The sequence below is a fragment of the Eutrema salsugineum genome, unplaced genomic scaffold (genome assembly GCF_000478725.1).
Source record: "Eutrema salsugineum unplaced genomic scaffold, Eutsalg1_0 scaffold_3, whole genome shotgun sequence".
Classification (NCBI taxonomy): Eukaryota; Viridiplantae; Streptophyta; class Magnoliopsida; order Brassicales; family Brassicaceae; genus Eutrema; species Eutrema salsugineum.
Genome location: NW_006256756.1, coordinates 1,047,659 through 1,071,714, shown reverse-complemented (window position 1 = coordinate 1,071,714; position 24,056 = coordinate 1,047,659). Strand labels below are relative to the sequence as shown.

The window sequence follows — 24,056 nt, the reverse complement described above, 5'->3', positions numbered from 1 at the left end:
GTGTTCTAGCTTGACTTTAATTAATTTACACAGCAAAACCAATAATCCAAATATAAAATTCATTAACCTTGTCAATGCAATTAATCTATATAAACACATGGAACTAGTTTTCAAAACTTCACTTGCTTTTTTTCAGCAATCCAACATATTTGCAAAAGCAAGCAAAAAGCCAAAAAATGGCTTTTTCACGCCTCTCATTTGCTGCTTCTCTCGTTGTCTTCTCATCTCTAATCATATCCTCAGTTGCTTATTACGGCGATGAAGCCGACCCCGAGACCGGAAAATTAATTCCGGTTGCAGTTGAAGGTGTCATCATGTGCAAGTCTGGTGACAAATCTTACCCAATTCAAGGTAATAAAACTTCTTTTAAATAACCAAGGCGAATTAGTCTAATGGTAGAAGAAAATTTGAGTAAATAAGGTCGTATAATTCACATAGCTCCCACTTATAATTATAGTTCTAACATATATAAACAAAGTGTAACGTTAGCTTATAAAACTATTTCCGAAAAGGTAGTATGATTACTCTCTACTCCTTCATCGAAATTGTTTCAATTTCTTATATTTGCGTTAAGCGGTTCTATCAAGTTCTATATCTTGTAAACTCGTTATGATATCAATATATTTGTTTTGTCTTAAAAATAAAAAATAAACAAAGTGTAACGTTTTATTTGTTGCGGCTTAGCTTAGGGAAAACGACGATGAATATGCAATTTCTTTCTCGTTGTTGCTAAAGTTTAAAAGAATAGCGTTAATCGTTTGTTTATGGACAGGTGCTACGGCGAGAATTTCATGTGTGAAGACAGACGTGTATGGCAAAGAGATAGTTCCAATCTCAATAATGAGCAGCAAAACTGATTCTAAAGGTTACTTCTTCGCCACGCTATTCCCTTCAGAGCTTCGTGCAGGAAAGATGGTGACCAAATGCAAAGCTTTCCTTTACCAATCTCCAATCGAAGATTGCGATTTCCCGACCGATGTGAACAGAGGTGTGAGAGGACAGTCATTGACCAAGTACCGTGTTCTTGAAGACAAGAGTTTCAAGCTTTACTGGGCTGGTCCTTTCTTCTATACCTCTGAACCTACTTACTACTAACAATCTTCTTTTGATGATCATGTGTAACTTGTCCTTTGAGAAATCTTTTCGTCTGTTTGATTCGTCGTATAACGTTGTCTGAAAATGAGCTAAGAGTCTGTTTTCTCTGTTTTTAATTTATTTATCATGATTTTTCATGTATCTTATGGTGTCTTTCTTATATACCTGTTCAACCCTCTAGTACCATGCGAAGGTTTCATAGCTATGGATACACTTCCTTAAAATCTGGCTTATCATCCATGATTGGAATCAACAATAAAAAGAGGGAGGGAAAAAAAACTTTGATCTCAATAAGAAAAGATGTAGTTTCCTATATTTGTCTTGGTATTGACTAAAGGAACAAGAAAACAAAATTGACGAAGATGCTAAAGAAACCGTTTTGTGAAATGCATCCATTTTTTTTTCTATGTGCAAGTATAGGTTTAACAAGAGTATCTACATATTACATTGGTATGTTAATCCCACTCTTTGGTCTTTATATACAATGACCTCGATTTATTGAACACAAAATATCTAAAAGAATTTGACTCTCTTTTAATGGTTTTATTTTCAAAACAAAATGATATTTATTTTTTCCAAGAATATTATAAGAGCTCTCTACCTCTACTTTGAGCAACCAGTCCCTCTTCTTCTCAAGTTTGCTTGTTTTTTCCACTGAACATGACAAAACTTCATGGCCAAGAACATGAGTCCTTTGGCGTTTAACACTCAAGAACTTGAGCATTATTTGTTGATCTTGGCCAGCTGCAACCACTGGACCATCCCAACACACCCAAGATTAGATCCACCTTTGCGCAAACACTTACCTGGGAGTTACAGATACATAAAGAGACGGGTTAGATTTAGTAATCCAAAATCGGAAAAAATTGTTAAAAGAGAGTTTTAGAGCATTGGGACATATATACTACCAAAGTTTCAATGTTTGCTTCTATTTGAAACAACATTACTGCTAATCCTCTTCCTCTGTCAATCTCGGCCTGCCAAAAACCATGACATTTGTCAGATGAGTCGTTGGAAACTATCAAGTTCAGAAGTAAGGTTTTACAGTTAAAGCACGCACCACACAAGAACATACTGCCATGCCTTCAGCTGCAAGGACTGTTGTAACCTCTGCAATTATGCCTGTGAAAATATAACATATAGTTTTGATTTGAAATTCCAATAAAGAGAAAAAAAAGAAGTGGTTTTGGATTCATGCCCATAAAGCAAATGAAGAACATACCTTTACGATCCATGGATACTACACATAACCAGTCGATGGAGTGACCTTCGAGGTGATGCCATGAGTCAATTTTACTGGCTCGCCAACTGTCTAAACCAGGCAACACTTCTTTATAAGCAGGGATGTTAGCAGGCAAAATCTTGGCAATTCCATCTCCAGGTAAGAAGAACTCCGGATTCTCCAAACTCGAGTTTTTGATGGCTTTGTTGTGTTTCCCATTAACCTTTGGGACCCAAACGCTCCCGTTTTGAGACGCAGGGGTTACGTTTCTGCTTTTGTCTTGTGATTGAAACTGCTTAACATTATCGAGAATTTTCTCCCACCACTGTAGGCTCTTTCTTGAATCTTCTGTGAGATCTTCCATGTCACTGTCAGAGTCCGCCACAAAGTCATTCACTCGATCCTGGGTTATTTCTGCAGCACATTGCGCAGCTTGCTCCCTTAGGAACTGGAAGAAGTTGAGACGCATCAATTAGTAATAGTGAGCCAATTAGCATAAAGTGAGCGGATAAAATTAACATACCCTCATAATCTTGTGTCTTGCACTCCTTGTTTTGGCGTGTTGCAACCACTGTTTATGTCTCTGGAAAGCAGATTTGCTTGAGAGGGCCTGCGATGTGACAATAATAATAAAACATGAGGGCTCACAGAACTGAGGTAGTAGAGCATAATAGGCAATCAGAATTTCCATGAGCAGGACAAAAAGGAAGCAGAAATGACAAACACATGCAAGAGAGAAAAGGTACAAACGTTGTAGGTGAGTATCTCCACGACCTCGGCATTCTCAAGAACATGCGTTGGAGAAACAAGATTACCATTCACCTGCAGTTTCAAGCAATTAAGTATCCTTAACGTTGTCCAGTTGTTGTCCGTATTCAAGATAATAGCTAGAGAAATCAAAGATATCATGGAAAGAATGACGTGAAAGTGGAAAATACCTTTGCTGCTACCATCTTGTTTCCTATTTCCGTGTGAATCAAATAAGCATAGTCAACAACGGTGGCCCCTTTTGGAAGGTTCTTTATCTGCATATAGAATGCCAAAGCATCTAAGCAAAGACGTGAAATTTTTGGATGAATGTTTCAGACTTCAGAGGTTGCAAGGTGAGCTTAGTCATTTACCTCTCCTTTAGGTGTGAATACAAACACACGACTACCTAAAAGGTCCCGCGTAATGGTATCCACAAATTCTCTAGAGCTCATGTTACCCACAAACTCCTCTTGCCATTCTCGTATAGCATTTAGCCACCCAACCTGGAAAAATAAACTGTCATAACTAACATCATATTGGGAAGGCAAACAAATAAAAAAATCACTGCCTACTTCTAGAATGTCTCTCTGCATTTTACTGTGAGTATGCTAAGAAAATACCCTGAGTGCAAAATCTGCATTGTTCAGGCAACCCGTCTTCCCCCTTGAATTTCTACCTAAAGGAACCGGATTTCCAACTAATCCAGCAGAAAGAGCCCTGCCATTATAGTAAACAGCAATCCCCCTTTCAGCTATCAAGTCCATCTCCTCGGTTCTGATCTGCAGAGAGAAATGTAGTTTGTTACCGAATCAAATCAGCATTTTAGAAATTTCCCTATGATTCAACCTTTAAAAGAAAAAAAAACAAGCTCAAATATACTAATCATTGGCGTTTTCCTAAGAACTGTGCTGAAAAAAATATAATCAAATACCTGAACCTCCAGCCGAAACATACTCTCATACAAGAACGGAATCACAGTAGTATGGAGGCTCTGGTAGCCATTAGGCTTCGGTGTCGCAATGTAATCTTTTACCTATAACAAAAAGGTAAGACATATGCTCAAATGTAATGTAGTGAAAATATATCCCGAAAGAACAGAAGATCAGATACGTACAGTTCGGGGAATAGGTTTCCAGATCTCATGAACTAGCCCAAGAACATGATAGCATATCTGCATTGATGACAGAGTGAGAAAGCTAAGTGACACACCAGAACGAATCGGAACAAAAGATACCCGCTTCCTTTTCATTGGGTTTTCACCTGCTGTGGACTGCACAAAGGCCCGACCCCCACTGAAGGTTTTGGCTTTACAACAATCCGTAACTGCTACAGTAAACAAATTTAGAGAAACTGCGTGTTAAAAATCATATTAAGCTGGCAGATAGAAGTTCTGCACTCAAAACATTTTATACAAATTGGAGATGAGTGTACAACACAAACCTGAGCAATTTGGTTGTAATCATTAATCGATCCTTTTGATTTGAGCGCAGCTTTGTATATGCTGTATGTAAAAATAAGAGACTTCAGATGCTGAAGAAAAGGGTAGGTACAGACTAAATCGAAGAAATCACTTAATAGATTCACCTGTAAGTTTCCTTGCAAACAGAACGAACATCAGTATTCACAGTCACAAGGTCCAAAAACTGATCATCTTCAATCTTTTTCACCAAAATTCTGTTTGCCTAAGATACATAGTAGGACTCGGTGAATACAGATGAACTCGATAAACGCCCAGATGAATTCACAGTTCGAGAGGGCAAAGAACGTGTAGGTTGATAATGAACATCCTTCACTAATTTCCGTTCCCTTTTCAATCAATGTTTTGGCATTTTAACCTCAGAGACGATAATAAGTTGAAACTACCTCAGTGAGTTCTTTCTCATGCTCTTTGTAGAGGTTAGCGATCCTGCTTGTGACTCTCTCATAATCCTCAGCACTTACGTACATGAAAGATAGATTTTCCAGTTCAGACTGCAAAATTAGCACCACAAACTCAGAACGCCATGGGACACAAAAACTGAGATAATTAGGTTTCATATAGACACTAGAATACATTTCAACTGATGTGACCGGAAAACTATGCTACCTCGTGGCATAATATTATTTTAAGATTACTAGCAAACAAAAACAATAACTAAAGGCTTATACCTTTATTGAATACATTCCAAGTAATTTCGCTAAAGGAGCAAAGACCTGCAAAGTCTCCCCTGCAATGCTGGACTGAACGAAACCCACAAAATCATAAGTTACCACAAATGAAACATAGAGCTGAGAGCTGTATGGGCAAAAAATCTCAACTACTTGAAGTAATCACCTGCTTATGGGGAGGCATGTGGCAGAGAGTTCGCATATTATGCAACCGGTCAGCTAGCTTGACAATAATGACGCGGACCTGGAATGAAACAGTTAGGTCTGCTGATGAATAAGATAACCACACAAACAGAAACACAAACTTATAGAGTTGAAACCTCGTCTGTCATCGCCAGAAACATCTGCCGCAAATCATCTGCTTTAACATCTTGTATTGATTCACTTTCGGTTTTACATTTCAACTTTCCCAGTTTAGACACCTAATAGAGAAAAATCTTTTATACATAAATGAACTTCATGTCAAAGGAAGCGTAGAGTTATTTCTCTATATTGCAGCAACACACAAATATGCAGACCTTAGTCTCTCCTTCTACAATGTGACGCACAGTTGCACCAAACTCTTCTTCTATCTTTTCAAAAGTAATAAAATTTGTATCCTCGACTGTGTCATGAAGTAATCCAGCAACAATAGACTCCCAATCCAATTCCTAAACAAGAACAAAAATAACTTATCAGCTTTCCAACTTATCCTCAAGTAAACCATGTTCATAATGTATCGTGCAACTCACAAGTTCCCCAAGGATACGAGCAACTGCAACTGGATGTATAATAAATGGTTCCCCACTACGTCTCTTTTGACCATGATGTGCCTCAAAAGCTAACTGCACAAACCTTTCTTACTGAATTAAGAAATGAATACCAGAAAACTGAAATACAATTCAATATTTAACACCGTAAAGGGGCAATGATATAGCATATAGCTCAAAGACGCCTCTCAAATATAAAGAAATTTATATCATCATACCTTGAGGCCCTTTTGAACAAACTCTAGTTCTTTACAGGATAAGTAAGATATCGATGGGAAGAGATCCTGCAGAGATAACAGCCCATCAAAATGATTAAGAGTACCGTGGTAGTAAGTGCCATTAGAAATGAAGAGGGCAGGGTCTACTACCTCCCATAATGTTTCGGCGGTAACATCGCCGAACGCACCAGAAGATTCAGATGATAAGCAATACAGTTCCCATCTTTTATGAACACCACAAGATGATCTGGACCTCGGAATTTTTCTCACATTTACAAAATGAGGATCCTCAGAAAAACCTACTTCATATTCATAGCTCTGCCACGCGCACTACATTATCCAAAGGAGAGACGATAAAACACCTCTTCTGGAGCTTAAAATATCTATTAAAGCCAAACAATATACTCTTAACACCCCTCTACATAACGAAAAGCAATAGAGAATACTTACAGATTTTTTTCTACTCTTTCTTCCATTTCTGCCACATAGATATAGAGAACACACAGGTGGATGAGCAGTGCTAGCTAGGAACCCAGTTAACGCTCTTGGAGCTTTCCAAGCACAGGAGAGAGCATTGCAATCGCTTCTTGCATTCCCATCTCCTTTCGTTAGATTACATATGTTCACACATTCCACAGACACTGCAATGTAGCCCAGGAAACAATAAAATAATGACCAAAAAGGGTAAACAATGGATGCATCGATTCAAGGCAACTAATTATTGATAAAAAAAAAGAAAACAGGTTCCTTAACCACTAATAGAAACTGTGGTCCTCGACAAGATGGTTAGGATGTGTTTAGTTGGCACATGAAAGAACTGACTTAAAGAAGCACTAGTCTACAACCTAATCTCTCTAAATCTAACTTTCATACGTTTTCTCAGTGACCCAACAAACACGAGAAACAAAATATCACCCAAGTGGGTTCTCTCTTTCTCCATCCCACGCATACACACAAAGAACTAGGAAAGTCCAAAAATCATAGCAGGCCAGTACACGACGGCAAGAGCGAGAACTAAACAAGCTTTCAAATTCAATTGTAGTTGAAACCCATTCACTGCAACACAGTCGTAAAAAGAATCGTACTTTCTCAGTTTCTCTCTGTACCGGACTAATAGCTACGGAAAACACGGTCCCAGGAAGGAAATTCGCTAGACGCAATACAAAATTGAGCGCGAGTTCAATTAGAGATAATAACAAAACAAACGTCACAAGCTTCTCTTAAACTCTGCCTTCGAACGTGCGACTCTTCAACGAACAAGTATCGATAAACAAAATCAGAGAGAAGGAGAGAGGAGAGAAAGAATACGCACCGGACATGGAAGAAGTAGAAGTCATTGCTGCTAATGAGGCAAAGCAATCGCACTAAATCGATCCACCATTTGATCGAACAAGAATTCAAATCTCCAGATTCCGAAATCCTAGAGACGGAGATTGAGAACTCTTTCGCGGAAGAGGCGAGTGAAATTTCGAATAGGGAAGGTTTTCGAAAGGATAGAATAGAGAGAGACGCACACAGTGATGTGAAGAAGAAGAGGAAGAGAAGAGAAGAAGAAGAGCGAGAGACAGATATCAACTCTCAGGTAGCCCTGACCACACAAATGCCGTCCGATATAATCAAAAGACTAAAATGAGAAAAAACAAAGATATTTTTCCCTTTGTGTTAATATTACCTTTTTTCAAGTCAATAGTTTCGGATTAAAAACTTTCTGTATATTAAAATTGACCTCTATAAATAACATGTCTTTTTTAGTCATTTAATTTAATAGATGCATGTCAATATATAAATTATCAAAGCATATGACATTTTCACATCCAGTCTTTTTGAATGAAAAAAAAACCTTAATAATATAGGTCCCAATAATATAAGCGCATACCAATTTTTTCAGTGGTTGTAAAATGTAAATTAAATCATCAGAAACTTTAGTAGTATTGTTAGAAGTATGTAATAGATGTTTGTCAAAGTATAATTTATCAAAGAATATGACTTTTAAATATACAAATAAGGAATTATTAGCATCCAGTCTTTTTGAATGAAAAAACCTTAATAATCATAGAGATAATGATAAGCATACCAATTTGTTCAGTGGTAGTAAAATGTAAATTAAATCATCAGAAACTTTAATAATATTGTTAGTCAGCATAACTGATTATTAAACTCGTCAGCATAATTGAATAATAAATTCATCCAAACTTTTTGGAAATTAATTAATAACTTTAAATATTACAATAAACAATGTTATCGAGGATCTCTGGATCTGACTATGTAATAAATCTTATGATACATACAGTATTTCACTGTTTGATATAGAAGAGCACAAAATACATAATCTGATTAATATCATCAGCATGACAGCATATATAAGAAAAAGTTGTATATTTATTGTATGTACGTACTATATATATATATATGTACTCCAATATGCTCGTTCAAAATTTCCCAAAAAAAAAGTATTTTCAAATATCGTTTAATTTACCCCCACGTATCAACGAAATATTACAACAGACAAGCCGATGTAAATTAATTTTAATCGGCTAACAAAATAAACTTTATGGAGTTAAAATAGTGTTGATGAGAAGAGCATCCTTGCAAAGCTTCAAGAAGTTTGTGTTCCTACGAGCAAGCTCAGCGTCATTCCCAGCACGTTCGCTCAAAGCGCTTTCACAAGCCTCGCCGTCGCTAATCGCCGTGTTGAGCCATATATCGACGTCGATGAACGCATTCGCGAGCAAAGCGGCCAGAGAATCGTCTAGCTGCGCGACTGCGTCTAAGTAATTCTTTGAGCAGTCGTCGAGCGTGTCTTCTAACGCCGGCTCCAGGTTTTTCTGTTTTAGTTTGGCTTTTATGTAGAAAGACGTGTCCGAAGCGTTTGTTGACGCGATGCTTAACGCGATCACGCCGAGTTTAGGCGCGGTTGCGGTTTGTGCTTCGGGACGCGACGTTAGGCTCGAAACGCAGAACGCTTTGTCTTCGGATTTCTCGCATAGTTTCTCAGCTAAGGCTTTGCCTTTCTCGGTGAATGTTGGTGGTGGAGCTTTTCCGGCGATGACTACCGTGACGGAGACGGAGAGGAAAAGGAGAAAGATCCTTCCGACCATTTTCATCTTTTTTTTTGTTTTTTTCCTTTTCTTCTTTCTCTCGATCTTCTCGTAATTATTAGAAAGAGGAATCAAATAGAAAAATGGTTATTTAAAGAGGTTAGAAAAAAATGTATTTTTGGAATAATCTATTTTTAAGGGGTTTTTTACCTCTCGACGTCTATTTTTGGGTTATTTGTTCGTTTTGCCATGTTTCTTCTTATGTTACGGGTTCAGAGAGATTCGTGTTAGGAGAAACAAGGTCAACGAACATTCGTAAGGTCAATGATGGGCCTATGATGGGCTTATAAAAGTAGAGTTTAGGTTTAATGTTGTTTGCAGTTTAGGCTGGTGAAATTGGTCTTACATTGCAGGTGTGCAATTCAATAGTGGGCCTATAACGGGCTTGAGAAGAAAGTGAGAGGTTTTGTAGGAGTAACCCTAGAAAATATCATATATAAAGATTATTGTCTTCGTTGGATTGCTTTTCTCCGCCAAAAATCAATCTCCAGAAGGGAGGCAGAGAAAATGGTTTCGTTGAAGCTCCAGAAACGGCTCGCAGCTTCAGTGCTGAAGTGCGGAAAGAAGAAAATATGGCTCGATCCCAACGAAGGGAGTGATATCTCCATGGCCAATTCGCGTATGTTCTTCTTCATTTTTTTTAATTACTTCGTTTGTTTAGATTTAGTTTTTCTTGCTGGCTTAATCTGCGATCGAAGCTTGCTGATGAGGATGGTAGTGAAAAGGATATTATGAGAACTTTTTGTAGTTTGATTCGTTGAATACGTTGAATGATGTGAATTCGATTTGATGAATTTAGTAAATTCTCAGAAAATGTGGTTTAAGTTACATCTTTTACATGTTTTCACTGATTTTTTAGTTTGGTCTTCACTATTCTTTTCCCTGATTCATGAAGCTATAGATTCTGATTCTTACGGACTGAACTCGCTATAGAACACTGTCGATCATTGTGTTTGTGTCTGTCTATATGCGTTTGATGATTGATACTACTAGTTCTGATTATGATTCTTTGGATGGTTATGTAAGTGTAGGCCAAAACATCAGGAAGCTTGTGAAGGATGGGTTCATCATCAGGAAGCCAACAAAGATTCACTCACGTTCCAGAGCACGCCGGATGAATATAGCCAAGAGAAAGGGACGTCACTCTGGTTATGGTAAGTTAACATTTTGGACCCAAACTCTTGAAAACTACAACAAGACCACCATTTTAATGTGTGTATTGTGTAATGGTTTAAGGTAAGCGAAAGGGTACCAGGGAGGCAAGGTTGCCAACAAAGGTACTGTGGATGAGGAGGATGAGGGTCTTGAGGCGTCTTCTGAAGAAGTATAGGGAGTCGAAGAAGATTGACAGACACATGTACCATGACATGTACATGAAAGTCAAGGGTAATGTCTTCAAGAACAAGCGTGTCCTGATGGAGAGCATCCACAAGTCTAAGGCTGAGAAGGCTAGAGAGAAGACTCTGTCTGACCAGTTTGAGGCTAAGAGGGCTAAGAACAAGGCTAGCCGAGAAAGGAAACATGCTCGTAGAGAGGAAAGACTTGCCAAGGTGATTTCTTTTTCCATTATAAGCTACCATTGATCATTTCATATTATTTGGCTTGGTTAATTCGCTTTGAAATCATTTCATTTAATATGGTTTTGTTATTTCGTTTCAGGGTCCTGGAGGAGACATACCTGCCGCCGCACCACCTGCGCAGCCCGCAGAGTAAGTTTTGATCATCATCGTGATTGACCAAATTGTTCATTGTATTGTGGCAACATTCTAAACTGTTTCATTGGGTTCTTGCAGGGTCCCAGCGAAAAAGTCTAAGAAGGGAGCAAAATGAACTTTGTTTCGATAGTGAATTTTCGTTTAGCAGTGATTTTGCATGGTTTTTGTGATTCATCTTTGTCAAAACACTTTCTTTGCGACAAATATGAGAACCTTTTCAGTAGACTTAATTTCTCGTCTTCAATTCATTTTTTCTTTTTCAATCATCTCAGCAGTAGCCCCTTAAAGATTTTGTACGATAGTTACCATTAGTATTCTAAAACGTTCTCGACGGTAGTAAACTATGTTCATTAACTTGTAGATATGAAAAGTTAACCTCTAGCAGTGAACTCAATAAATCCTTGTGTTGTATAATAAGGTATAGTTTTAAATTATATAATTAATGTCAAATGTTGAATAAACAAAATCTAAACTTACAGAATTGTATAAAATAAATATATCTACCGCATAGCGTTCAGATGCCGTCCAGGCCATATTTTAGAACATTGTTCACAGGTGAGTTAGAAGAGAATTTATCACTAGACTAAGTTGACCAATACTGTTGAATTCCCATTATGTATCGTAAATTGTGTAAATCGCGTATTATCCGACTTTGTTATCGAACTAACTAATCTAAACATATATGATTAATATATTATGTCAAAATCTAAATAGAGATCTTTAAGCAAACAATGACATAACCAAACTAACACAACAATTATAACCGATGAAAATTTTACAAATATTAGGTCTGATCCGGTTAAGAACAAAACTTTTGTGGCAGCAGAAACAGAAGGGAAGAGGCCTAAGTTGTTTGACTGTAGAGCTGAACCCACACAAACTCTTCCTTGTAACTTGAGCTCGATTCACACGAGTTCTCACACGTGTACACCACGATTGTTGCCCAATCGAGAGATTCCCTGTCGTTGTTCCCGCCGAAGAAGAACAATAGCTGCGGCATTACCTGAAAAAAACCGCCATTAATATGATCAAGAACAGAGACAAGCTTCCAATATGCAAGAACAGAGCAATGAAATGGGGAAAACAATTGTGTTAATTTGGTATAGACAGGTTTGATACGGCCTAAAATGCAGTGACTAATGACCAGTAGTAGAGTTATTTAAGAAGAGAAAATCAAATTTGGTAAAACATGAAAGAGGTACCTGAAATTCAAAACAACGAGGACCACCACAAGATTTGCAATTGGGAATCTCAGATTTAGAGACTCGTCCACTTGCTATTGGCCAAAGGGGTTTAGCTCCAGAGCTCCGACAATATCTGTATTTCACATATTGGTGTTACGAGAGAATTAAGAAAAAAAATGTATGCAAAAAATCCCAACTTGTGTGTGTTTGAATCACACCTTAGGACTTGTTCAGGTGCTTTGGCCACGCGTTGCTGGAAATTAACCCAACTATTTTTATCGGCATCTCCCTGTTAACAAACACGTAACTGAGAATCATTCGAGCAAATTTACAGTTGCAAAAAAGGCGGCAAAAAGTGTCTATACCTCAAAATCTTTCATCAGCGATTTCATTTGGTCGTCAACTTCTCTCACTGAGACCAAAGGTTTAGCAACTTCATCATCTTCTGACATCTCTGTATCATACTCACTTTCATCCTCATTGACCAATACAAATTCTTTCCATAGACTCTTACTCGCAACTGCACAAACATATCACTAGTTACATAAAATTCCCACTTCCAAGGCTAAGAAAGGTTTGTGTATTCTGCAAACCTTTCTGCTGTTGAGTCAGAGAAACCCCATTATCAACAAGGCCTGAGTCAGATGTTTCGAGAACCGCACGAAGCTGTTGACATTCGGTTTTATGACCCACGCGCCAATGCAGGGCCTGGAAATTATAAACAAGAAGATTGTTCAAGAACGTGGAATCTAGCAGAACAATAGAAAACAAACTATGCACACACAAACACACACATACACACCTGGTGTTTCGGTGAACAATATCGAGCATTTTTGCAGCCGCTACATACTTTATCTCCTTTCCACGTTCCACACCAAGTACAAAGCGGAGCTAAAGATAAACAAAACAAAACAAAATCAAGAATCGAAGATGAAAGAGAACTCTGGGAATTGAGTCAAACCCATAACACGGTTCATAAAATACCTCCAAGTCCCAAGGGCTTGTCTGTTCCATCGTGTTTCGGAGCCTCACTCGAGTAAAATGGATTAACACGAGGCAACTGGCAACGGAAAACCTTCATACTTCAGAGAAAAAAGAAAAGCGTTTCATTGAAACAACCAAATTGGAATGAAGTGAAAACAAACACTAAGATGCGATAACTAATAAGAGATTCCTTTCTACCTCCGCATAACTTTCTCGGGGGCACGTTTCCATTGTTCATGTTGATCACGAAGGAGACAAGACATAGATGGACACATGAAGAGGAATAATGTCCGGTGAAAAGCTGATTCCTTGTCCGTTATCGGAGCATAAAGCTGCGAAATTTTCCTCCAATCTCGTAAATAAACCGACCAAAACAAATGTGCGAGGAATAACAACTTAGTTTGTATGAAAACTCACCTGAAGTACAAATTGCAAAGGCTCTTCACATATGTCACAGAGAATTGACTTCCCTGATGGTACATTAACTGGATCCAACCATGCCTATATCACAAATTTCAACCCAAGAATTCAAAACCTAAGAAATATTAAGAAGAAATTTGATTGCAAATATTGAAAGATTATACAATGTAGTACCGGAACACCGCCTGCTAAATTAGGGAACAGTTGACGGAGTTTTGACCATGCGAATCTTGGACTCTCGACGAAACCCAATATCACAGGTTCACAATCTTCGTCGTCTTCTTCGTCATCATCATCGAATTCATCGACGTGTATCGGGTCCATTGGAGCTTCCTCTTCGTTATCATCATCATCGAGCTGAGTTATTCGGAGGCCTTTGAAATCGTCCATGGAGTCTCCGTTGAAGCTACTCATCGCCAAATACTTTGAATTTATGAGTTGAATTGATGAAATGACGACTGCACAACAAAACAAAGGACTGATTCAAGGGTTTTACTCTTTGCTGCATAAACCCCCCAAGAGCATTTTGAAAATAAAATCACAGAAAAAATGCACAGTTTATATCCTGTTCATGGTTTTTTTCAGCAATTAGAGTGACTGTGTTACCAAAGCTCGCTGATTTTCACGATTTCATAGCTAAATTCGTACCGAAGCTAGCTGATTTTCACGATTTCATAGCTAAATTCGCAGCTAATACAAACCCAGAACTGATAGAGAAGCTCACTTTTTAACAAAGAGAAAATAAGAAACTTACAACACCAGTTGGAGATGAAGATGTTCCTCTGTATCCTTTAAAGATCGAACCTTCTTCTTCTGTCAATGTAAACAGATAATTTTCACGAAGACGATGACGAAGTCGAAACACACTCATTCTCTGCAATCATAAACCCTACGACCAAACGACGCCGTAATATTGAGGGCCCATCAAGTAATGTAAGCCCATCAAAGGTTTTCTGAATTGGTTGCGAATAAAATTATAACCTTAGCCACGAAGAGAATAGCCCTTATCCCGGACAATCTTATCCCTAGAAGTTCACCGGAACTCCAATTCCCGCTCAGATCACTGATATCTCTCTTGCCTTCACCGGAGTTCTCTGTAAGCGGCGATCTCTGCTCTCTTCTAGCTAATTCAATTGAAATCTCGAATTCTTAATTTGATTTTCGATTCTGTTTCTCATCTCAAATTTGTGTTTCGTGCAGGTAAGAAAGTGGGAGAAAATAATGAACACATCTACCAGAGATGGTAATGAGCGATTAAGAACGGTGTGGACGCCTGAAATGGATCAGTATTTCATCGAACTCATGTTGGAGCAAGTGAGAAAAGGCAATAGATTCGAAGATCATTTCTTTAGCAAACGCGCGTGGAAGTTTATGTCTTCTTCCTTCACTGCGAAATTCAGGTTTCCTTATGGGAAAGATGTTTTGAAAAACCGGCACAAGACACTGAGGAACTTGTTTAAATCCGTCAAGAATCTTTTGAAAGAAGATGGTTTTAGTTGGGATGAAACGAGACAGATGGTGATTGCTGATAATAGCGTTTGGGATGAGTATCTCAAGGTACGTTTTGCGTTTCGGGTTTTGTGTGTTGTTTGTTCTTCTTCTTCGTTTTAAGGTATAAACTTTGACATCGCTTCTTTTGTCTTGTCTCTTTTTCACTGTTTTGAAGGGTCATCCTAATTTAAAATCTTTTCGGATAAAGTCGATACCTTATTACAAAGATCTGTGTTTGATTTACACAGATGGAATGTCTGAGCGGAAAGGTACAATCTTTAAGTCTACTGAATCTTACTATTCACAGAATTTGGTGAAGAGAATTGTATAAGCTTGAGGCCCGTTGGATTCTTAGTCTATGATTTATGTGTTTCAGCTCAGGAGGATGCTACTGAGGGAGAAACCAACACTCTGCTCGAGGAAGATGAAGGTTACAACAATAGAAAATGTGAATCAACAGCGATCTTATCTAACTCAAAAGGAAGCAGCATAGCACGGTTCAGGACTACTTGGCATCCTCCAATGGACCGGTATTTCATTGGTCTGATGTTGGACCAAGCGAGAAGTGGAAACCAGATTGACGGTGTTTTCAGGAAACAAGCATGGACTGAGATGGTTAATCTCTTCAACGCTAAATTCGAGTCTAACTTTAATGTTGATGTCTTGAAGAATCGGTATAAGACTCTGAGAAGACAATTTAACGCGATCATGAGTCTTCTTCGATCAGATGGGTTTAGTTGGGATGATGAGCGTCAAATGGTTACAGCTGATGATAATGTCTGGCAAGACTATATAAAGGTAATTGAGTGTTCTGATATTTAGCTTAAGTGTATGGTTTCTTTATCAAAGTGTGTTGTTGTCTGAAACAATTAATAGGCTCATAGAGATGCAAGGCAATTCATGACTCGACCAATTCCATACTACAAAGATTTGTGTGTGCTTTGTGGCGATTCTGGGATCGAAGAAAATGACTGCTTCGAAGCTATGGACTGGTTTGACCCCGAAACCGAGTTCCAAGAGTTCAAGTCCAGTGGAACAACAGATTTGTCTATTTCAGCCGAGGAAGAAGATAGCAGCTCTCTTTTGTTTGATCCCAAGAACAAAAGAGATCATCAACTTGGTACTACTGATACAAGCCCTATAAATCCGAAGAAGCCTCGAGTTGATGAAACCAAAACCATGGCAATAGAGGACGCTGTTGTGGCTATTCAAGCGTTACCAGACATGGACGAGGAGCTTATATTAGATGCTTGTGATCTGCTTGAAGATGAACTCAAGGCGAAAACTTTCTTGGCTTTAGATGTGAAACTACGCAAGAAGTGGTTGTTAAGGAAACTCCGGCCTGAAGTAACTTAACGATTATGAGCTGTAAACAATGTAGAAGTTTGAAAGAGAAACAAAAGCTCATTGGCTTATAGACTAAAATCTAGTGTACTTTGCCAGAGTTTCAATATATAAATACTTGACTAAGAGCAATAAAGATTCAAACAATGTATCACATCTTTTCTTATTTAACTCAGAAGTCGTGGAAGTTATTAAACATGACCGATGATATTAAACCTTGTACAAACTCTCTCTTCTTTGCCTTCTCTAGTAGCTCGGTATCTGACAAGGGAGACAGCGATTTCCTGTCTCTGCGCACATACGAAAGGAAAAATGTAGCTTTAGTGAAGGTGAAACAAGGCACGGAGAATCAAGAAAACATAAAATGTTGCTTACCTTTCTGTCGAATCCCTGATATGGCTCTTGTCTTCCATGTTTGCTCCATTTGATAAATCAGGCAGGACAAGCTTGGCCTGATTCGGTGACGGCGGGTTGTAGACAAATGATAGTAACGAGTCAGGAACACTTTTGGATGTATGATTAGTAGACAGTGGCCCATCGATTAGGGACTGTATATACTTCTTTGTCCCTGGAGAAAATGCTGAATAAGACTCCTCCTTGTAAAGTCTCTGCTTTTGTTCAAGGTAAGGTTTTTGTCAAGGGACCCAAATGTGGATATATTGATTTAACCATACCATCGTTTACCAAAAGAAGAAAGAGTCATTTTGTAAAAAAGGATATCTTCAGAACATCTCTATGCTGCGTGGTTATGTGATCAACCATATCCATCTTCACTCGTCTGCTACAAACCGGACATACCTACATCACAACCAAAGCTGATCATTACATTCACCAAAAGACTAATTTCATTGCAGAGAATACTGAACCGGTCTAAGTTTCTAAAGGTGCGTTCTTTTTAAGCTCAAAAGGGTTTCTAGGATTGAGCCACAACGTTTTCCCACTCCAAACTATTCACAACTGCAAATTGTCTCCTCATAGCATCAAAGCAAATAATCCAAGTTAACTAAAATCCAATAAGTCCCTATCAACTCTCATTACAAAATCACAATCTTACCTGCTAAAATAAGCACTGAACAATCGAAAACTATCTGCGTCATGTGAAGCCTGAATGTCTAGTTAAAAGAAAACAGTAAATGAGTTTCTGAGATGGATATAAACTGAAATTACCCCATTGTTAGCATCTAGTTGATGCTCTTCGTCTATATGGTGACACAATTCAACTAAATCATAATCATCTGAGCAAAACGGACACGGATAATCCACTGCCATTTCATCATCTCCTTCAACATCTTCAAACTCAATACAAGAACCTACAAAAAAAGTTTACCATTACAAAACTTATATCAACCCAACAAATTCCAATAAAGTGAGAACAATTTCTCCATTATTTACAAGCACCCAAGAGACCTTAACGGCAATAAAAATGAATTTTGACAGAGAAATTAAAAACATTAGCATGAACCCTAAAGTAAAATGATAAGCTAAATCCAATCGGAGAAAGAGGGGATTTTTGAAACTAACCTGACTGATGCTTGACAAGTTCTTCTAATCGATATTTCTTCGAAGAATCAAACCCACAAATGCCCAACAAAGTTTCTTCCATTTTGCTTCTGAATCCAAAAAAAGGAAAGCTGAAATGAAAATCTCAGATCACTTTTCTAATTAAATAATACCCTTCCTCGTGCATTTATATGCAACTGTCAGTACAGTACTTTGTTGAGCCTCTTTTTACAGGAAAGTGCGAGGAAACACACCTTAAAGGCGAGACCTTTTTTTTTTGGTTCAAAAAAGGCGAGACCTTTTTTTTTTTGGTTCAAAAAAGGCGAGACCTTTAAATGAGGTTTCTTTTGTCTCTGGCGAGAATCCATTGATGGGCAAGAATCTAGTGATTGAAAACTCAAAATGACCAAAATACCCCTACTTGGTCACTAACCACCGTCCTCTGTTGACCTTTTCCCGCCTCGAGTTAGCATGGAAGACTAAGGGTGTTTACGTCTTTTCAGAGCCTTTAGCTTACTTTTAAGTGCGTCATCGTCTTAAAACGTGTGATCCACACACCTACTTGCAATATATTGACCCCAAGTCATTGAGCAAGTGTGCAAAAAAGCCTCATATTTAAATGAGTCTGAAAGCCCATTTATTAAAGCCCAAATAATTCTCCTTTGTGGCTAAGTCTACACAGCACGCGCTAAAGCAGAAACATTTTGCGATTTTCAGATTTATAGCTTCCTACGACACCCGTTGGTGAAATCCGATCTTGTGTTATAAAAATCCCAAAATTTTCCGGGAAAATTCTACTGTAATTGATTTTGAGATTCGATTGTTTCGAAATTGATTTTGCTTGAATGGCGACGAGGAACCGAACGACGGTGTACAGGAAGCACAGGGATGCGTGCAAGAGCGCGCGAGCTCCTTTATCTTTATCGGCGCCTGATTCGTTCAGTGGTCCGGTGATCGAAATGGTTAGCGGCTCGTTTGCTCGGTCTAATCACTCTTCTTATGCTCCTTTGAATTCCAATGATCCTGGTCCGTCGAGGTAATTTTTGTGTTCTTGTTCGTTTCGTTTTGTCATGGTTATGGATGTATTGTTTGATTTCTGCAAAAATGGTGGCAACTATTGGATTATACATAGAAACAAGTTGTAATCATGATTGGTTCGCAAGAAAAAACGTAGGTACGGAATTAGAACCCTAAGCGATTTAGGTTGCAGAGTGTGATTTAAACAAATGCAACTCACGGGAAGCAAATACCATTTTTCTTTTTGATCCATATGATTCAACAGATTTCGATCCATTAGTTTCTCAGGCTGAGAAATTTTCTTGATGAATCATGATCGAATTGAAGTGTGCCTTTAATTTTGTGTTCATATCCTTTCCAAGGGAAATACAGACTTATTGTTAATTGTGAATGTTTGTGCAGTAGCGATGCCTTCACAATAGGTCTCCCACCAGCTTGGGTAGACGATTCTGAGGAGATAACTTTTAATATACAAAAGGTTCGAGACAAAATGGGTGAATTAGCAAAGGCTCATTCAAAGGCTTTAATGCCTACGTTTGGAGATAACAAAGGGAATCAACGTGCGGTCGAGATGCTCACTCATGAAATCACGGATCTGTTGAGGAACTCAGAAAAGAGGTTGCAGAAGTTATCTACTAGAGGGCCTTCAGAAGAATCAAATCTCAGGAAAAATGTGCAGGTATTGTTGGACTTTTCCAGTATTGAGCTTGTTAACGATAAAGACAGTGTGTGGCGATTACCTTTTCTTCTGTGCTGTTAGAAGAATCAGATATGGGAATCTGGGTTAAGTCGTTCTAAGAAAATCTTTTCATTACCAATCTAGTTGACATTATCAGTTAGCGAAACGTATGAAGTAAATTTGGTTGTTTTTTTTGTTTTTTTCTTCTCTTTCACAAGCTTTGTGTTATTCTATGTCTCAAGTTTGTAGCTCGAGATTAAAGTTCTGTCTACATGTGTTAGCGGGGCTCTCCAATGGACTTGACCTACTCTTTGACATACTGTTTTTGACAGCGTTCTCTTGCAACAGATCTTCAGAACCTCTCCATGGAGCTCCGCAGAAAACAATCTACTTATTTGAAACGTCTCCAGCAGCAGAAAGAGGTATCATTTGCCCATTTCTTCAATAAATTAACAAATATTTGATTCTTGGTACATTCATGTGTCCTAATCTGATGTTCTTATATGTATTTGGCTTCTTAGGGTCAGGATGGAGTAGATTTGGAGTTTAACTTCAATGGAAAGATGTCAAGGCTGGATGAAGAAGATGAATTTGGTGGGATGGTAAGTGCGTAATTGTTGTCTAAAATACATAATTGACATTGAGCACATTTCTTATGGTTATCAAGCAAGAACGGTTCCATTTTCACAATGATTTAACATTGCCTTCCTTAATTACACTGCCAATACCATAGTGAGAATGACTGGTCTTAAATTCTTTTTTAGGGTTTTGATGAGCACCAGACAATCAAGTTGAAGAAAGGGCAACATGTCTCAGCGGAAAGGGAAAGAGAGATTCAGCAGGTAATGAGAAGCTGTTACTACATTTCCATCGTAATTAACTTCTACATTACAATGGTGATTAACTTCAGATTTCTCTCTAGGTATTGGGGTCCGTGAATGACCTTGCACAGATAATGAAGGACTTATCAGCTCTTGTGATCGACCAGGTTTCAAGCTGTCTCATTTAGGCATATAAATATTCGTAAATTGGATACAAAGCTTGTCTTTGCTCTCTCTCTCAACAAAAGTTCTGTGCTCTTGTATGAATCAGGGAACAATAGTTGACCGAATAGACTACAATATCCAAAATGTTTCTACATCGGTCGAGGAAGGCTATAAACAACTACAAAAGGTTTGATTCTTTACCAAAAACTCCTAATTTGGAATACTACTAAAAGATTTTTTTTTTTCCAATGTTTGAATAGGCCGAGAGAACACAAAGAGAAGGAGCAATGGTGAAATGTGCGACGATACTGCTTGTACTCTGTTTCATAATGATTGTTCTTTTAGTCCTCAAGAATCTGTTGTTTTAGTCAAATACCAACAAGTAAAACCCAAAAAGGTAGCAGCTGGTCTTTTGTTAGAACAAACCGTTAGCATCTTTTTTTTTCTAGTTGAATTCGCTCATTTTTCTAAGCATTTATCTTTCATAATAAAACTGTCATTTGTCTTGATTTTTTTTTTTGTGTGTGGAAAATATCGAACAGACGGACATTTTATGGTGATGTGTTGTTTGTTTCCATGGCTAGATTTTGTAGAAAACCAAATGTTAGGAACAGCCTGTTCTTATCAAATCAAGATTACAAAATTCTTAGATAAGATAATACAAGGAGGGAATCGACTCATGGTTCCAAGGAATGATAAAAGGAACCATAAAACGAATGTATTGGCTTCATAGACGTCTTGTGAAACGACCTATATAGGCAATTAATAAGATCAAAAACTATGCATCTGAGGTTCCTAGCAACTTTAAAATGATAGGGTCTATGCAACGCGACCCTGCAAAATGGGGGAGATATAGGGTCTGTTCTTTTCGTCGACGCGGCGTCTGCGAGAAACGGCAACAACCGTAATAGATAACGAAGCAAAACGACGATGTGTCGATATGTGTCGGAGATGTTGCTGCAAAAAGAGGTGTCGCAGGAGGTGGTCGCAGTACCTAAAAAGTGACGCTATATTTTTCCAGCGGCATCAACGACACCGGCGTCACCGTTATTAGTAATTGCAGCGTCACCGATGTGTTCACAGAGACCAATTTTAAGTTCTCCACCGTATATTTCTTGGTCGCAGAACGCTGATGCAGCGTTTATGAAAAGAACAGATCCATACTATTCTTTGAGCATCTGCAATGATATTCTATTTCTGCTTCTAAACTCTATTTTTAGAGTAAAATCATCTGCGTTAGTACTCTATATCTTATTCTATAAATAGAGAAATAAACAATATGTCTCTATATATATGTATTCTATTTCTGCCTCTAAACTCTATTTTTAGAGTAAAATTATCTGCATTAGTACTCTATATCTTATTCTATAAATAAAGAAATGAACAATATATCTATATATATAGAGAAATACTGTTCATTTCTCTATTTATAGAATAGAACTTTTTTATTTATAAAACAATCTTTAAACTTTCATATCTTTTGACACTTAAACAATAAGATACAACATAATATTATACTTAATTAAACTATAATAATAATAATTAGTTCTATAATTATTTAAAAGTTTGAAATAAAACAACAAAATATAATAAATAAAATTTAAATTTTTTTTTGTGAAGTTATTAAAAATAAAGTAAATAGAAGTTTTTTAAAAAATTTAAAAGTAAAAGGACTTATAAACAATTAATAGTAAGATTTAGAGTCAAATATAGAGACAACCATTGCAATAACCCATTTTCTATTTTTAAAAAACTCTATTTTTAGAATAAAATATAAAGACAACCATTGCAAATGCTCTTAAGCACCACCTCATATATCTTGCACACATCAGCTATATTTACTTGAAGACGATCATCACAAGATATATAAAGTGGTGCTTAAGAGTAGTATATCCACACAAAAGAATTATAAATACCAAATTTGATGTTTTGTTATTCCAAATTTGATGTTTTTATGTTAGTTACTGTTATGTATTTTGAGTTGAACGAAGCATGCCCAGAAAATAACGTAACAGTATCCAACCAACTCACTCCTCCGTCTGGTATTCTTAGCATATATTGCCATATTGGGAAAAATTATGAAAAAGGAATAGATTTGGCAGTTGGTGCTAATGAGGTCTTCACATTTGTGGAGGAGAAGAAGGGATATAAGAGGAGGAAGATAACATGTCTCTTGAAGCACGGGCCTAATTTAGAGCATTCTCGTAATATTGAGGTGTACAGAGGTGCCCAAAGCAGACGATGTGGTGAGACACGTTTATGGGTTGCCAAAACTGATGGAATTTATTTTATGAAAAATGGTATACCTCCGCTCGCTCGTGCGCTTTCTTGGGAATAAAAAACAATATGTTCCAGTCGTTCTTAATTAATAATTATATATAAAAAAATATAAATAATCTGATATCTATAAATATTGTACCAATTAATGTTTCAAATAATATCACACCATCTTTTTAATCCAAAAGAAAAAAGATTGAGTTCGTGAGCATGCGCTTTCGAAATCCAAAAGAATTTGTGGTAGTGGATGTAAATTCACCACAGCAAATGGCTAATTTGCCTAATCTCGCTTTCTCATATCCAACGCACAACTTGGTAATAATATACATATCAACCGAATGTATTCCCTCCATTGATGTTATTCAAATTTGAACATATAATTTCTATCAAACTACTGGATTTTTTTTTTTTTGATGATTTATATGGTTTCATGTGGCTTAGGGACTTCTAATTTGGACCATGGCTTCAATATTAATGGTAATATTTTTGTTTTTCAAAAATATCCGAAATGTTTCTACATCGGTCGAAAAAAGGCTATAAAAATGGTTTGATTCTTCACCATAAACTCATCAAGGCTTTGTGAATACTACATAAGTTTGAATAGGCGGAGATCTAGAACACAAAGAGAAGGAGTAATGGCCAATGGTGGATGATATTTGGAACAATACTCCTTATACGTCTCTGTGTTCATAGTGATTGTTCTTTTAGCGTTCAAGAATCTCTTTGTCTTTTTAAGAAAACTGCTCACCTTTTGTTATAATTAACAAACCCTAGGAATTGTCCCCGTCAGTCTTGAACCTAAAGGAAACAAGGAGAGTTTAGCAACTTAGACCAAAAAACAAAAACAAAAAATCCATACTCAAATCAAATATCTTCGGATTTAGCCTGATTATGGTTTCTTCTTTTATAATAATTTAACCAGAAGATTCTTGATAGCTTGTGAAACATTGGATATTCTTGTCATTTATTTTATCTGATTCAAGCCAAAATTTGACCTGATACCCCGGCTAGCATCCTATGGTGCTATGTGAATATTTATCATAAACTAAAAGGTAATTTATTTAGAAAATTTTAAGAACAAAAAGTAGGCAAATCAAAAAGATCAAAAGTGAAACATCTTGAAGATTGAGTCACTCACTTATATCTACAAAAGAAAGTTGCAAATCATAGTATGAGTTA

The 24,056-nt window shown here is 37.4% G+C and overlaps 8 protein-coding genes across 10 annotated transcripts; 4 read left to right on the top strand and 4 right to left on the bottom strand.

Moving 5' to 3' along the window:
- The first annotated feature begins 122 nt into the window (after positions 1-122).
- On the top strand, positions 123-1,095 carry LOC18015016 (proline-rich protein 3). The gene is made up of 2 exons (XM_006396371.2): positions 123-351; positions 773-1,095. Exons 1-2 carry the CDS (start codon positions 177-179, stop codon positions 1,093-1,095), a joined length of 498 nt encoding a protein of 165 aa, XP_006396434.1. The 5' UTR covers positions 123-176.
- Positions 1,096-1,474: 379 nt separating this feature from the next.
- On the bottom strand, positions 1,475-7,784 carry LOC18015015 (putative GTP diphosphokinase RSH1, chloroplastic). 2 transcript variants are annotated; one of them, XM_006396370.2, is made up of 24 exons: positions 7,495-7,784; positions 6,633-6,823; positions 6,333-6,512; positions 6,183-6,248; positions 5,947-6,039; positions 5,734-5,865; positions 5,536-5,637; positions 5,382-5,459; positions 5,216-5,287; positions 4,931-5,038; positions 4,652-4,749; positions 4,508-4,568; positions 4,328-4,393; positions 4,182-4,238; positions 3,999-4,100; positions 3,688-3,846; positions 3,439-3,570; positions 3,256-3,342; positions 3,068-3,139; positions 2,841-2,927; positions 2,318-2,765; positions 2,156-2,217; positions 2,004-2,072; positions 1,475-1,901 (listed from the first exon to the last, which is right to left on the bottom strand). In XM_006396370.2, exons 1-24 carry the CDS (start codon positions 7,517-7,519, stop codon positions 1,797-1,799), a joined length of 2,652 nt encoding a protein of 883 aa, XP_006396433.1. In that variant the 5' UTR covers positions 7,520-7,784; the 3' UTR covers positions 1,475-1,796. The 2 variants fall into 2 exon arrangements, with proteins under 2 accessions (XP_006396433.1, XP_006396432.1); XM_006396369.2 differs by having other exon boundaries at positions 4,328-4,390.
- An 826-nt stretch (positions 7,785-8,610) lies between these two features.
- On the bottom strand, positions 8,611-9,330 carry LOC18015014. The gene has a single exon (XM_006396367.2). It carries the CDS (start codon positions 9,284-9,286, stop codon positions 8,732-8,734), a length of 555 nt encoding a protein of 184 aa, XP_006396430.1. The 5' UTR covers positions 9,287-9,330; the 3' UTR covers positions 8,611-8,731.
- A 392-nt stretch (positions 9,331-9,722) lies between these two features.
- On the top strand, positions 9,723-11,261 carry LOC18015032 (60S ribosomal protein L19-3). Its single transcript, XM_006396366.2, has 5 exons — positions 9,723-9,899; positions 10,312-10,434; positions 10,517-10,830; positions 10,940-10,989; positions 11,074-11,261. Exons 1-5 carry the CDS (start codon positions 9,788-9,790, stop codon positions 11,108-11,110), a joined length of 636 nt encoding a protein of 211 aa, XP_006396429.1. The 5' UTR covers positions 9,723-9,787; the 3' UTR covers positions 11,111-11,261.
- Positions 11,262-11,708: 447 nt separating this feature from the next.
- Positions 11,709-14,575, bottom strand: LOC18015031 (programmed cell death protein 2). The gene is made up of 11 exons (XM_006396365.2): positions 14,338-14,575; positions 13,758-14,041; positions 13,581-13,664; positions 13,362-13,495; positions 13,164-13,261; positions 12,982-13,070; positions 12,773-12,887; positions 12,545-12,699; positions 12,398-12,468; positions 12,198-12,312; positions 11,709-11,998 (listed from the first exon to the last, which is right to left on the bottom strand). Exons 2-11 carry the CDS (start codon positions 13,995-13,997, stop codon positions 11,840-11,842), a joined length of 1,260 nt encoding a protein of 419 aa, XP_006396428.1. The 5' UTR covers positions 13,998-14,041; positions 14,338-14,575; the 3' UTR covers positions 11,709-11,839.
- LOC18015030 lies at positions 14,556-16,547 on the top strand. Its single transcript, XM_006396364.2, has 5 exons — positions 14,556-14,679; positions 14,784-15,140; positions 15,250-15,343; positions 15,451-15,872; positions 15,951-16,547. Exons 2-5 carry the CDS (start codon positions 14,805-14,807, stop codon positions 16,428-16,430), a joined length of 1,332 nt encoding a protein of 443 aa, XP_006396427.1. The 5' UTR covers positions 14,556-14,679; positions 14,784-14,804; the 3' UTR covers positions 16,431-16,547.
- Positions 16,463-18,195, bottom strand: LOC18015289 (protein DEHYDRATION-INDUCED 19 homolog 5). The gene is made up of 6 exons (XM_006396363.2): positions 18,173-18,195; positions 17,940-18,028; positions 17,586-17,728; positions 17,139-17,216; positions 16,794-17,041; positions 16,463-16,708 (listed from the first exon to the last, which is right to left on the bottom strand). Exons 2-6 carry the CDS (start codon positions 18,019-18,021, stop codon positions 16,591-16,593), a joined length of 669 nt encoding a protein of 222 aa, XP_006396426.1. The 5' UTR covers positions 18,022-18,028; positions 18,173-18,195; the 3' UTR covers positions 16,463-16,590.
- Positions 18,196-18,632: 437 nt separating this feature from the next.
- Positions 18,633-21,064, top strand: LOC18015288 (syntaxin-42). 2 transcript variants are annotated; one of them, XM_006396362.2, is made up of 8 exons: positions 18,633-18,954; positions 19,341-19,614; positions 19,947-20,036; positions 20,136-20,216; positions 20,379-20,456; positions 20,537-20,602; positions 20,707-20,787; positions 20,861-21,064. In XM_006396362.2, the coding sequence occupies exons 1-8, from the start codon at positions 18,764-18,766 to the stop codon at positions 20,966-20,968; spliced, it is 969 nt and encodes a 322-aa protein (XP_006396425.1). In that variant the 5' UTR covers positions 18,633-18,763; the 3' UTR covers positions 20,969-21,064. The 2 variants fall into 2 exon arrangements, with proteins under 2 accessions (XP_006396425.1, XP_024009993.1); XM_024154225.1 differs by having other exon boundaries at positions 19,338-19,614.
- Positions 21,065-24,056: the final 2,992 nt, after the last annotated feature.